The following is an 11,809-nucleotide window of genomic DNA, read 5'->3' as shown; positions in this document are numbered from 1 at the left end:
TTGTATTTCTATATAATTTCACAAATTAATTAATTACATCACATCACACAGTTTGGCAAACAAGATTAAAATGACAGAGGAATGAAAAAAAGTAAGTAACACTAAGAGTTACACAAATACGATACAGGACAGCATAAAATAAATACATGGAGTTAATCCCTTAGGGTAATCTCCTAATATTGAATAATAAATTAGTATGTTAGTTTACACTTATAATTGCAATATTGATATACTGATATCGATTGGCAAACGTTTATCTTCTTCAAAAGTCTGGCACATCAAACCATTGGTAAGTCTTTTCACCGGTATTATCATAAGAGTATTCCAAACATTTTGTGTTTAAAAATCTAAAATATACATAAAAAATATTATATTACTTTCAATCTTGTTCTAAATGCTCACATGAAGAGAAACCTAATTTTATCAAAATTCATACCTACGGTGTTACGAGCTCGCAAACTTTGATTGTTTGTTTGAATCGAATAGGCTCCGGAACTACTGAACCGATCCAAATAATTCTTTCACTGTTACGAAGCTACACTATTTGCGCTGAACATGGGCTATGTTTCATCCAGGATGCGGATGAAACCGCGTGGAAATAAATAAATATATACATACCCTCCTCGTTTCTTACACCCAGTGACTGGATAGTCTTCCTTGAAGCATTTAGCTTGCGGTAGGTTGGAGTATATGATTCCGACTTCCGTTGCCGTCATCGTATTGGCTGTTCGCAAACATTTCAGGAATTGGCTATCGCATTTGCAACTTGACCTGCAAACCGTGCACAAAAAATCATGCATGAGTAATAATGGTAATGGCGTCCACGGCCGATTTCGGCCACGGCGGCTGTTCTCATTTAAGGAGATCAGCCAGCTGCGCAGGACATATTATAGTGCACGAGCACTTGCGCAGACACAGGTGCACTCAATATTCCTTCACTCTCATAACCCGATGGGACGGCAATCCCACACGACCGGAAAGAGATCAGGCGCAGGACCGACATTTACGTGCTCTCCGATGCACGGGTGAATCAATCACCAACTTCCAGACTACGGGCTGCTATGTGAAAGTTTAAGAAAACCTACAAAGCGATTTCGGCCCGACCCGGGAATCGAACCCGAGACCTCGAGTACAGCAGCCGCGCTCGCGACCACTAGACCAACGAGGCAGTCGCATACATGTGTAACATTGCAATATATGGATATTCTTCTTTGTCACAGTAAAAATGCTTTTTAGTGATGATATATTTGTGGCGCCCAGAAGGGATATCATTACTGGCACCCAATGTAGGATTTTGGCACCCAGCCTAGGTTTTTGACGCCCTACTGGGACAGGAAGACTGCATGTCATAAAAGTGCCTAACAATAAGTAAATCTTTTTATAAACCTATAAACATAAACCCAAAATTACCTGGTATAAAACCCGTCATTAGTCAGATCATACTTGGTTTCTCCTCCAGATATGAAGTCAGGACATTTGTCATGGTCTCTACAACACATATCTGCTTCTCTTTCAGTCCCTAAGTCGTTATAACTATCTGATATATCACCGGGACCGCACCATTTGGTTCCTAGAATACGAATAAAAAACAAATAAAAAACCGGCCAAGTGCGAGTCGGACTCGCGCAAGAAGGGTTCCGTAACATTATTTAAAAATCACGTTTGTTGTATGGGAGCCCCCCAAAATATTTATTTTGTTCTTGTTTTCTATATTTGTTATTAAAGCGATAACAGAAATACCTCATCTATGAAAATAACTATCACGGTTCATGAGATACAGCCTGGTGACAGACGGACGGACGAACAGAGGAGCGAAAACAATAGGGTCCCGTTTTACCCTTTGGGTACGGAACCCTAAAAACTGAAATTACTCTATCGGTCCTCAACGTAGCATACACGTTGAAAAATCGAAAAATTATTTCAGTTCACTTTTGTAGGCTACTTTTTCAACATTGAACAAAAAACACAATCCGATTGAATGGAAACCACATCAAACTAAACAAAGCAGGAAATAATATTATACCTACTAAAACCAGAAGTTCAAAGTACAAGAACCTATCCATCTACTTATAAATTTAGCTGATCATTATTCGCGTGTCGATTGTGAATCGATTTTTTTTCTATGAAACGAGTTCCGATTCATCGATTCTCTGCAGTTCCTCGTTATAGATGTGTTTTTCATACAACTGTAAATTCCGGCTACTCATTATGATTTGACCTTTGTTTCCATGCCAGTTTATACCTAGAACGTATACTTATATAACTACCCCCGATTAAGGTGGACTAGGTACCTATTCATGACTTACGGAGCCGAAACGTGGACACTGTCGGTACGGCTGGTTCACAAGTTTAAAGTCGCTCAGCGGGCTATGGAAAGGGCTATGCTCGGCATTTCTCTGAGGGATCGCATCAGAAATGAGGTAATCCGTCAGAGAACCAAGGTCATCGACATAGCCCACCGAATCAGCAAGCTGAAGTGGCAGTGGGCTGGCCATATTAGCCGAAGAACCGATAACCGTTGGGGTAAACGAGTTCTAGAGTGGAGACCACGCCTCGGCAAACGTAGTGTAGGACGTCCTCAGGCACGGTGGAGTGATGACTTGCGCAAGACGGCTGGCAGGAGCTGGATGCGAGAAGCTGAAAATCGATCTCAGTGGCGTGCACTTGGAGAGGCCTATGTCCAGCAGTGGACTGCGATAGGCTGATGATGAGGTACCTATTATATGGCGTTACTAGCTTTCGCCAGCGGCTACGCCCGCGGGGTGTGTTGATAAAAAGTAGCCTATGTGTTAATCAAGGGTATATCCTATCTACATACCTCAACTGAATCTGTCCAGCCGTTTTTGCGTGAAAGAATAACAAACATACATCCATACATTCTCACAAATTTTCAGATTTATAATATCAATTTAATTTTCAGTATACAAACTAAGCATACCAGTAACATCGGCCAGTTGGGTCTGTGTGTGCCGGACAGGTCGCCGGCGGCGGCCGCCACTGCTAGTGTTGCCGCGCGCTCGGACTTACCTGTTAAGGGAGGCGCCGCTGACGCGTGCACTCCGCATGCTCAACCTCATAGCGAGTGAAACGGACCTATTTTATTGTTCTCCGAGTGAATTCACAAGGAATGCATTATTTATTATTAGTTATAGACAGTTGATAAAGACTTTAGTTTTTAGTATAAATAATTTATATGTAATTAAGGCGCATTTATCGCATTGGGGTAACCTCTAATGGTAAATGTATGTAGATAAATAAATAAATAAAACATTTGTTCGGTTGGTTCCAAAAAGCTAGATTATCGACTTACCAGGATAAACCAAATCGAATCTTTTCTGAACTATGACAGATAGCTTTTCAAGTTCTTCAATAGTACTGTTGTTCCTGACGCTTTTAACTAACATTTTAATATTTACATCGTTTATGAGCCAGCAACTATGTGAGGAGAAAAACACAGTCAACAGACATGACAGTAAAATCACTTTCAACATTTTCGCGGGTTTTTGTTTCGTTAAGTAAATAAGGTGATTACAGTAGAAGATTATGCTGATTAATATATGAGCTGTGTACATAGTAATATGCTTTTATTGTTTATATAGCAAGCGTTTGTGGAAGGCGAGGTCTGCTTGCTGGCGGAGTGTGTGAGTAACACGTTTTTCGTAGTTTTGCGTTTCCGTCCACAGACATGCTGACATTACCTACTTAGTCAAAAATAAGTAAAAATTAACAAAACAATTCCCAAAGTATTCCAAGATATATTTATAGAAAACTGACCATGTAAAAGAATCACCAACAACATTAGAATAAAAAATGTTTACTGCCTCTACTTAAATTGGATTTATAATCAAATTATATGACCGGAATCTAATATTCCCATATTTTGCATTATAACGAATTGTTTCATTACAAATTAAATATCATAGGCTGGCACGGAACATCTTTGGCAGTTGTTACGGGTAGTCAGAAGCCAGAAATCACTTGTCAGACAAGTGATCTATTATACATATACATTAGTGATATACGTATACGAGGATTGGGTTGCCCGGGTTACAGAGTTGAGTAGGTCAGTAAGGCAGTCGCTCCTTGTAAAACACTGGAACTCGGCTGTATCCGGTTAGACTGGAAGCCGACCCCAACATAGTTGGGAAAAGGCTAGGCAGATGACAAATAAGCCTAAGGTAAGTAAGGAGTTATTTCCGCTTACAGTGGGACCGTGGGTCAACATTCAGAAAGTGATAACTAAAGACCGGATGATATGCGTCATAAAAAGCTAGAAATATGTATACAAATATCCACGAAAAATACTTAAAATATGCAACATTAAATGTAACAAAATGGCCTTTTTATTGTTTTTATTACTTACCAAATTAAATGCAATTCCAGGGCACATTACCAATTTAATATTTAGTTAACAATCAGGTTACTATTCCAAATGTTCGGTACTATATAATATTGTGCATTCTGTCACTCAAAATATTTTTATTTTATGTAAAGGAGAAGGGCTTTGCGACGTCTTACGAATACAGCTTCTTTAATTATTGTATTTCTATATAATTTTATATAAATTATTTAATTTAATCACATCACACAGTTTTTTAAACAAGATCAAATTGATAGAGGAATGATAAATAAAGTTAGCATCACTAAGGCTTAAAGTATACAAATATGATAAAAAGTTAAGGAAACCGGAACAGTTTAATAAAACTCATTTATTTATTTAAATATTTAGGTCCTCATCTTAACTTTTATCTCTCTTTGGCCGTTTTTCTACAGAAATAACTTTTAACAGGTTTAGAAAGATTCTTTATTGTACACCAAAACAAACATAGACAAGGACATTACAAAAAACAAATATGTATGAGTACAACAGGCGGTCTTATCGCTCAAAAGCAATCTCTTACAGACAACCTTTGGATGGAGACGATTTTAAATAGATTACGGGTAGTAGGCGTACAAATAATGATTAAATAGGTAGGTACAAGTATAAGCAAATAAACAATACATATACATATTTACATTTTGAAGTCGCTCAAGTTTATCTAGTTGGTCCACTCTGAGGTCGAGATAGCTGGCATCGGCATAGTCAAGGATAGGAAGTAAAAGAGATTGTGCAAGCGCAATTTTCGTGGCACTGGGTAGAAAGTTCCGTTTCAGGTTTAGTCCGTTTTTACAACATATTTTTATCTTTTACATATAATAAATAACGCATCTTTGACTAGTTTTTAATTTAGTTGCTTTCTCATTTAGAGCTGCCGTACTATTGAATAATAAATTAATACATTAGTTTACACATATAATTGAAATATTGTCTTGATATCGATTGATAGGGTGTATCTTCTTTAAAAGTCTGGCACTTCAAACCATTGGTATTTCTTTTCACCGGTTTTATCGTAAGAGTATTCCAAACATTTTGAGTTGAGCCATCTGAAATATACACAATAAATATTATGTTATTACTTTAAGTCTTTATCCAAACGCTCACATGAAGTGATCTATCAGAGAATCAAAATTCAAAAGGTGTCACGCTCATGCTGCTGCTCATTCATGTATTAAATCTATCCTAAAACACCAAATCGATAGGAAGAACATTCCTCATCCTGTCAGTCGAAAGACGTCCACTGTTGGACAAAAGCCTCCTCCAAGGTTCACCAGTTGATCTTCAGCAACCCTCATCCACTGCTTCCGGCGACCTTGGTCAGATTGTCCGTCCATTTGGGCTACGTCTACGCTGAATATGGGCAAGTTTCATCCTAATACGGGGAGAAATTACCCAAGGATGCCGGTGAAAACGGCTGGATCAGCTAGTCTATACTAATATTATAAAGAGGAAAACTTTGTTTGTTTGGTTGTAATGGATAAATTCAAAATCTACTCGACCGATTCTAAATATTCGTATCATATCATATCATTTTTTGCATTCCATAATGTACATTTGGTGGAAAATATAAAATAATAGAGGTAGTCACAATAGGCATGATGACAAATTTTTAAATTCCTTTGTATGATGTAGGTATACGTCTATTTTATATGAAAAATTATTAATTTTAAGAAAATGCGAAGATTTTTTATCAAATAATTGCATTTTTCTCTGTCCACTTTGAATCCGGCGCGAAAACGCTTGTCAGTGTCATGGTGTCACTTGTGACGTCACGACTGAAATTACAAGACGCAAGTGAACAACGCTCGTGCAATAATTAAGTTTTTTGTGTTATTAAATATGAATTCGAAAGGGCATAGGTGTTGTGGGGTCACTGGGGGACCAAGTAAGAACACATCCAAAACAACTCCTGATAAGTTATTTGTGTACGTTCCTCACAATACCTACAAAAATACGAAATAAGTGGCTTAAACTTGCAAGGCGAGATTCAAAAGCAATATTGCCCAGGGTACAAACTTTATTTTTGTGAAGATCACTTTGATGTAAGTTATTACGTAGTTCTCTAGATTCTAGCATAGTTTATAATGTAAATAACTATTTCGAGGTTAGGTTTCATCTCTCATTGTTTTTTAATTAAACTAGTATACTTACATGGAAGTTTTAACATTTCTAAATTCAGCTGAACAAAAATCTTTATTTGATGCCAAAAACTTTCCCAGCATTATGATATCAATTCTAGGCAAATTAGCGCTGTTTGCATTGATAAATCCGGGCTCCATAACTCGTGTTATAAACAACTAATTAATTAAAAACAAAGATCGCAGTGGAAGTTCACAATAACGAAATGTGACGTTCGCGCACTTTCGCGCGAGTTGTTTTGAGAAATGACGTCACGAGCTCTGATTGGTGTTCAAGATATCATGGCGGATTGCCTTATTTCGTAATTTTATTTTATAAAAATACATATTAATCACATTATTAATAAAGAAAACAATGCGCGTTTTATATTCCAAGCTTCAAGTTTAATTTAATAAATATATTATTTTAATGATTTTTGATTACTGTCATCATGCCTATTATGGACCCTGATGGGCACAGCAAAATAGTTAGAAGAGAGGAAGGCGTTTAATGTAATATAGTAGTATGTAGTATATTATTTAAGTATTTATTTATATTATAATATTGCGTATAATTTTGTGTAGTATAACTTCGTTTTATAGTTATTTTTCTTTATATGTTGCTTTTATTTAATTTTAATTCTTTCACCATTAGAAAGCTATATTACCTGCGAGTAACATGGGCTATATTTTATCCCAGTAGCAGCCACGGGACGCGGGTAAAACCGCGGGAAAACGGCTTAGTGCAGTCATTGAAGCGAAAAATACGGTCTAACCTCCGAATTTTTTTACTGTGAACCGATTTGCATGAAATTTTGGTATTAGGTTCATCTTACCCTTGACTTCAAAAGTGAATATGATTTGAACTCCGCCACCCCCCCTGGGGGCGGTTGACACCTTTTCTTTGAGGTGAATATTTTTTTTGCAAAATAATCTCGGATATCGATAGAAGACCTAATTTTAAGCTAAAGTTGTCTTTAAAGTTTAAAAAAAAATCCAATACTTTTCAAGTTATTGGCAATTGAAAATTCCCAATTTTTCACGTTTTTCATCGGTTTTTTGCAAATATCTCCAAAAGTATAGGTTTTATCGAAAATTTATAAAGAACAAAATTGTAGCAGGTAAAACAACGAACAATTTGTTTTTTTATAAAAGGTCCTAAGTGCAATACTAAGCTAGATATTAAAGATCAAAGCCGTTTTTTATTTTGTCTGAAATTTAATCGACGTAGTTTATGCCATCTATTATTTTAGTAAGTTGATCAATTTACCAGTTTTATTATTTTCCGGTGACATATATACACATTACAATAGTTGTGACTCTTTATTATACTGCCTACTTTCACATTGCTCCAAATATTGACACTCCGAAGTTTTCAGTTACCAAGTAGAAAAAAATATGACAAGTTTTTGGACCGTAACTCCTTCAATTTTCATGCTATCACAATTTATAAAAAACCACTGTAAAAGTAATTAAGAGAGCTACAACATCCATCATTGCAATATATAGTAAAGAACTTTTTTCTAAAACGGTGAAGGGTTAAAGTGCTTAAGAGAGGCTGTGATTGCGCTGCCACGCGCTCTTTAAACAATCATATCTCCGTCAATTTTTGTTCGACAGAAAAAACAAATAAACCAAATTGTTTGTCAGAAAAATACCTAATTTTTTTATCAGTACACTTTTATACGTATCTGTCGTAATTTTTGAGATATTATGAAAAACAAGTGGGTTTTTCTTTAATTTGAAATTTTGTTCTTTTCGTTAATCGTGACTTTTTTGAAAAATATCTGTCCTGAAGCAGCCAAACTGATACTATCTATCAAACTCTTCATAATAAAGTTAATCCTAGGCGGAATACGATTAATTTTAATTTTGGTGGAAATGGCACTTATGAAACCCATTGATTTAAAAGAAAAAATATAAGATGCTCCCCTTATTTGCAATACAGCTCACTTATTTTACGTGCAAAAGACTTTTAATAGTACTCATCTTAAAGCTTATTTCAAGCACTACAAAACCCATTTGTATTCGAATGCATAAAATGCATCTACTCGCCGCTACATGGCATTGACCACAACGATTAAATTTCAGACAAAATAAAAAACGGCTTTGATCTTTAATATCTAGCTTAATATTGCACTTAGGACCTTTTGTAAAAAAACAAATTGTTCGTTGTTTTACCTGCTACAATTTTGTTCTTTATAAATTTTCGATAAAACCTATATTTTTGGAGATATTTGCAAAAAACCGATGAAAAACGTGAAAAAATTGCGAATTTTCAATTGTCAATAACTTGAAAAGTATTGAATTTTTTTTTAAACTTTAAAGACAACTTTAGCTTAAAATTAGGTCTTCTATCGATATCCGAGGTTATTTTGCAAAAAAAATATTCACCCCAAAGAAGGGGTGTCAACCACCCCCAGGGGGGGGGGGTGGCGGAGTTCAAATCATATTAACTTTTGAAGTTAAGGGTAAGATGAACCTAATTCCAAAATTTCATGCAAATCGGTTCACAGTAAAAAAAATCGTAGCAATAATGCTTCAATGACTGCACTAGCTAGTAAATAAATAAATCTAATACATACCCTCCTCGTTTCTTGCACTCAGTAACTGGATAGTCGTTCCTGAAGCATTTAGTTTGCAATGCGTTGAAGTATATCATTCCGATGTATTTAGCAGTCTTCGTTTTAGCTGATCGCAAACATTTCAGGAATTTGTTATCGCATTTGCAACTCAATCTGAAAATCATTTGAGGTATTTAATACCTATTCTCAATCTACGATTTATTCATTGTCTAAAAACTGAAAAATATCGTTATATATCGGGTGTTCGTACCTAATCACATTTAAATTAAATACGTTAATATACTGCTTAATATATGTTGATTAGCAAAAAGAAAAATAAAATACGTAAAAATTAAAAATAAAATGAAGGGAGACATAGAGATGGACATAGCCAGAACTTATATTCTTATTGGCACCCAACGCGGGTTTTTGGCGCCCAACTGGGACATAAAGTCTGTGCATCTTATACGTGCCTTTTAAAAGGTAAGTTCTTAAACAATTACCTGGTATAAAACACTTCGTTAGTCAGATTATACTTGGTTTGCCCTCCAGGTATGGTGTCAGGACAGTTGTCATGGTCCCGGCAACATATATCTGCTTCTCTTTCAGTCCCTAAGTCATCATAATTATCTGCTATATTGCCGGCGCCACACCATTTCGTTCCTAGAATTTAAAACGAATAAAAATTTCCATAAATGGTAAACATAAGTCTAGAGGGATTTTCTTTTGTTTAATTATTTTCCTAGCTTCCGTGACTATAAGAAAAGGAGCGTCATATCTTATCAACGTCATATAATTTTGAGGTCGTATAACGAAACGTTCATTCATGTCGTCAACAATTTAATAGGCAATAACAATTTTATTATAGGAGAAAAGAAGTCAGATTCTTATCCCAATGTGCCAAGAGATTGTAAAATCAATTTATGCAGAAATCTGTGAATATATTGAACGATGGGACAGATTACAAAAGGGCCCAGAAACGCAATAGGTACAGCGCCATCTACCGAGTACTTAGAATCATTTTTTTTAGTTCTATGAAGAAAACCTCCCATTAAACGAGTTCCGAGTCGACGATTCTCTGAATTTCCTTGTTCTAGATGCGTTTTTTAGTACAATTGTAAGTTCCGGCTACGCATTAAGATTATAAACCTTTGTTTGTATGCCAATTTATACCTAGAGCATGTAATATCCTGATTTCTTAAGGCATTTGTGATACAAAAAATGTCTACGACGGAACACGACGGTTTTTAGTCAGTAAGAGTCTGACACTCCCTCACCGTTGCTAACCCACAGCGGGAGGGGTCATTTGATGATTTTTGACGTCGTTAAAAAAAGGCAGTTGTGAGGTTGAAAGTCCGAAATGCAATTTCTTTAATTTTCAAACTTTAAAGATTTATCATTTTCGTAGTGGAGTGGGGTTTAATCACGCTTTAATCAATTTCTTTCATTTTCAGATGTTCTTGTTTGAGGCCGCCGCTGGTTCATCACTAGTGGTTGAGGGCGAAACTTTATGTGTAAGTAATATCGTGACTTCGTAAGTGTTATCTTAGGTATTGAGTAGGTAACAAGGTCTCAAACTCAAAATGCCTCGTTGGTCTAGTTGTCGCAAGCGCGGCTACTGAGCACTAGGTCTCTGGTATCTAGGTCTTGTGCCCTATAATATGTCCTACGCAGCTAGATCATCTCATTATAAAAGAACAGCCGCCATGGCCATTAACCGGCTAGGAGGACATCATCATCATCACATTCCAAAGAAAACTTCTCGAATATTCTCCGAACATTTGGGATCTACCTACGCTGTTATGATTGTCATTAGCCGGTACTAATGTTATTAGTTAATTAAATTAACTCGCAGCATGCAAATTATGCATATCGATAAAATTTTCCGAATGTTAGGACAAATATCAAGAATGAGTTTTTTTTTATATAAAGTAAATTAGAAATATTACGTTAACTCTAACATTTGTACCTACTTATTATTTAATCACTTAGGAGATTATTACACTTCCAATATAAATGTAATTAAGTAGATATAAATATGAGCTAAGTAAGCATATATTATTTTGTATCATATTGATTTCTGACACTAATGCCCATTTAGGGAAGCAGGGAAGTAAGAACATTTAGGGAACGCTTAATACGAATTTCGTTTTCACCAAAGTTTAAGTGTCCCTTATAACTTTTATTATTGGGGGAGCCCTTATTCTAAGTGACACTTAGTTAGGGAAACGTTAAGAGATTGATAATGAAAACGCGCATTAGGCTAATATTAGACATTTAAATAACTTATCAAGACGACCAACACCTTAATCTGCCCGTGACTTAGATGCTGTAAAGGATCCGAAACGTCGGGATTTAATAATATTAATATAACCGCGATAAAATCCGTAAAAGTAGTTTTATTTTGTATCAGTTTCTTGCAATTCAAGTAAAAACGCGGTAAACCAGCAAAAATCTAGATTATGGACTTACCGGGATAAATCAAATTGATATTTTTCTGTGATATGGTAGTTTCGTCGACTAATTCATCTTCAAGAACATCGTTGTTCATAGCACTTCTCGCTAACATTTTAATATTTATATCGTTTATGATCCAGCAGCTATGAGAGTCGAAAAACAGAGTTAAGAGACAGGATAGTAGAATCACTTTCAACATTTTCGCGGGCAAATGCCAAAAAATTATTTTATACGTATAGAAAAAAAAATAATGTTGTTTAATTAAATAAATAAGGTAATTGCAGTAGAAGCTT

General features: G+C 35.7%; 2 protein-coding genes across 2 annotated transcripts; both read right to left on the bottom strand.

The window, feature by feature from the left end:
- Positions 1-17: 17 nt before the first annotated feature.
- LOC124639773 (phospholipase A2-like) lies at positions 18-3,539 on the bottom strand. Its single transcript, XM_047177240.1, has 4 exons — positions 3,311-3,539; positions 1,411-1,570; positions 619-771; positions 18-347 (listed from the first exon to the last, which is right to left on the bottom strand). The coding sequence occupies exons 1-4, from the start codon at positions 3,489-3,491 to the stop codon at positions 263-265; spliced, it is 579 nt and encodes a 192-aa protein (XP_047033196.1). The 5' UTR covers positions 3,492-3,539; the 3' UTR covers positions 18-262.
- Positions 3,540-4,431: 892 nt separating this feature from the next.
- Positions 4,432-11,809, bottom strand: LOC124639589 (phospholipase A2-like). Its single transcript, XM_047177028.1, has 4 exons — positions 11,532-11,809; positions 9,563-9,722; positions 9,081-9,233; positions 4,432-5,424 (listed from the first exon to the last, which is right to left on the bottom strand). The coding sequence occupies exons 1-4, from the start codon at positions 11,713-11,715 to the stop codon at positions 5,340-5,342; spliced, it is 582 nt and encodes a 193-aa protein (XP_047032984.1). The 5' UTR covers positions 11,716-11,809; the 3' UTR covers positions 4,432-5,339.

The sequence above is a fragment of the Helicoverpa zea genome, chromosome 19 (assembly GCF_022581195.2).
Source record: "Helicoverpa zea isolate HzStark_Cry1AcR chromosome 19, ilHelZeax1.1, whole genome shotgun sequence".
Classification (NCBI taxonomy): Eukaryota; Metazoa; Arthropoda; class Insecta; order Lepidoptera; family Noctuidae; genus Helicoverpa; species Helicoverpa zea.
Note: the sequence above shows the minus strand (reverse complement) of the source record. Positions and strands in the feature narration are given on the sequence as shown.

What these genes read in the sequence shown, in the direction of transcription:
- LOC124639773 (XM_047177240.1), bottom strand. Translation starts at nt 3,491, where the DNA reads ATGTTGAAAGTGATTTTACTGTCATGTCTGTTGACTGTGTTTTTCTCC. An exon ending in AATGACGGGTTTTATACCAG is followed by an intron (nt 772 to 1,410) that starts GTAATTTTGGGT and finishes CACGGTTTGCAG; the next exon opens with GTCAAGTTGCAAATGCGATA. An exon ending in GGGTGTAAGAAACGAGGAGG is followed by an intron (nt 348 to 618) that starts GTATGTATATAT and finishes TGTATATTTTAG; the next exon opens with ATTTTTAAACACAAAATGTT.
- LOC124639589 (XM_047177028.1), bottom strand. Translation starts at nt 11,715, where the DNA reads ATGTTGAAAGTGATTCTACTATCCTGTCTCTTAACTCTGTTTTTCGAC. An exon ending in AACGAAGTGTTTTATACCAG is followed by an intron (nt 9,234 to 9,562) that starts GTAATTGTTTAA and finishes AATGATTTTCAG; the next exon opens with ATTGAGTTGCAAATGCGATA. An exon ending in GAGTGCAAGAAACGAGGAGG is followed by an intron (nt 5,425 to 9,080) that starts GTATGTATTAGA and finishes TGTATATTTCAG; the next exon opens with ATGGCTCAACTCAAAATGTT.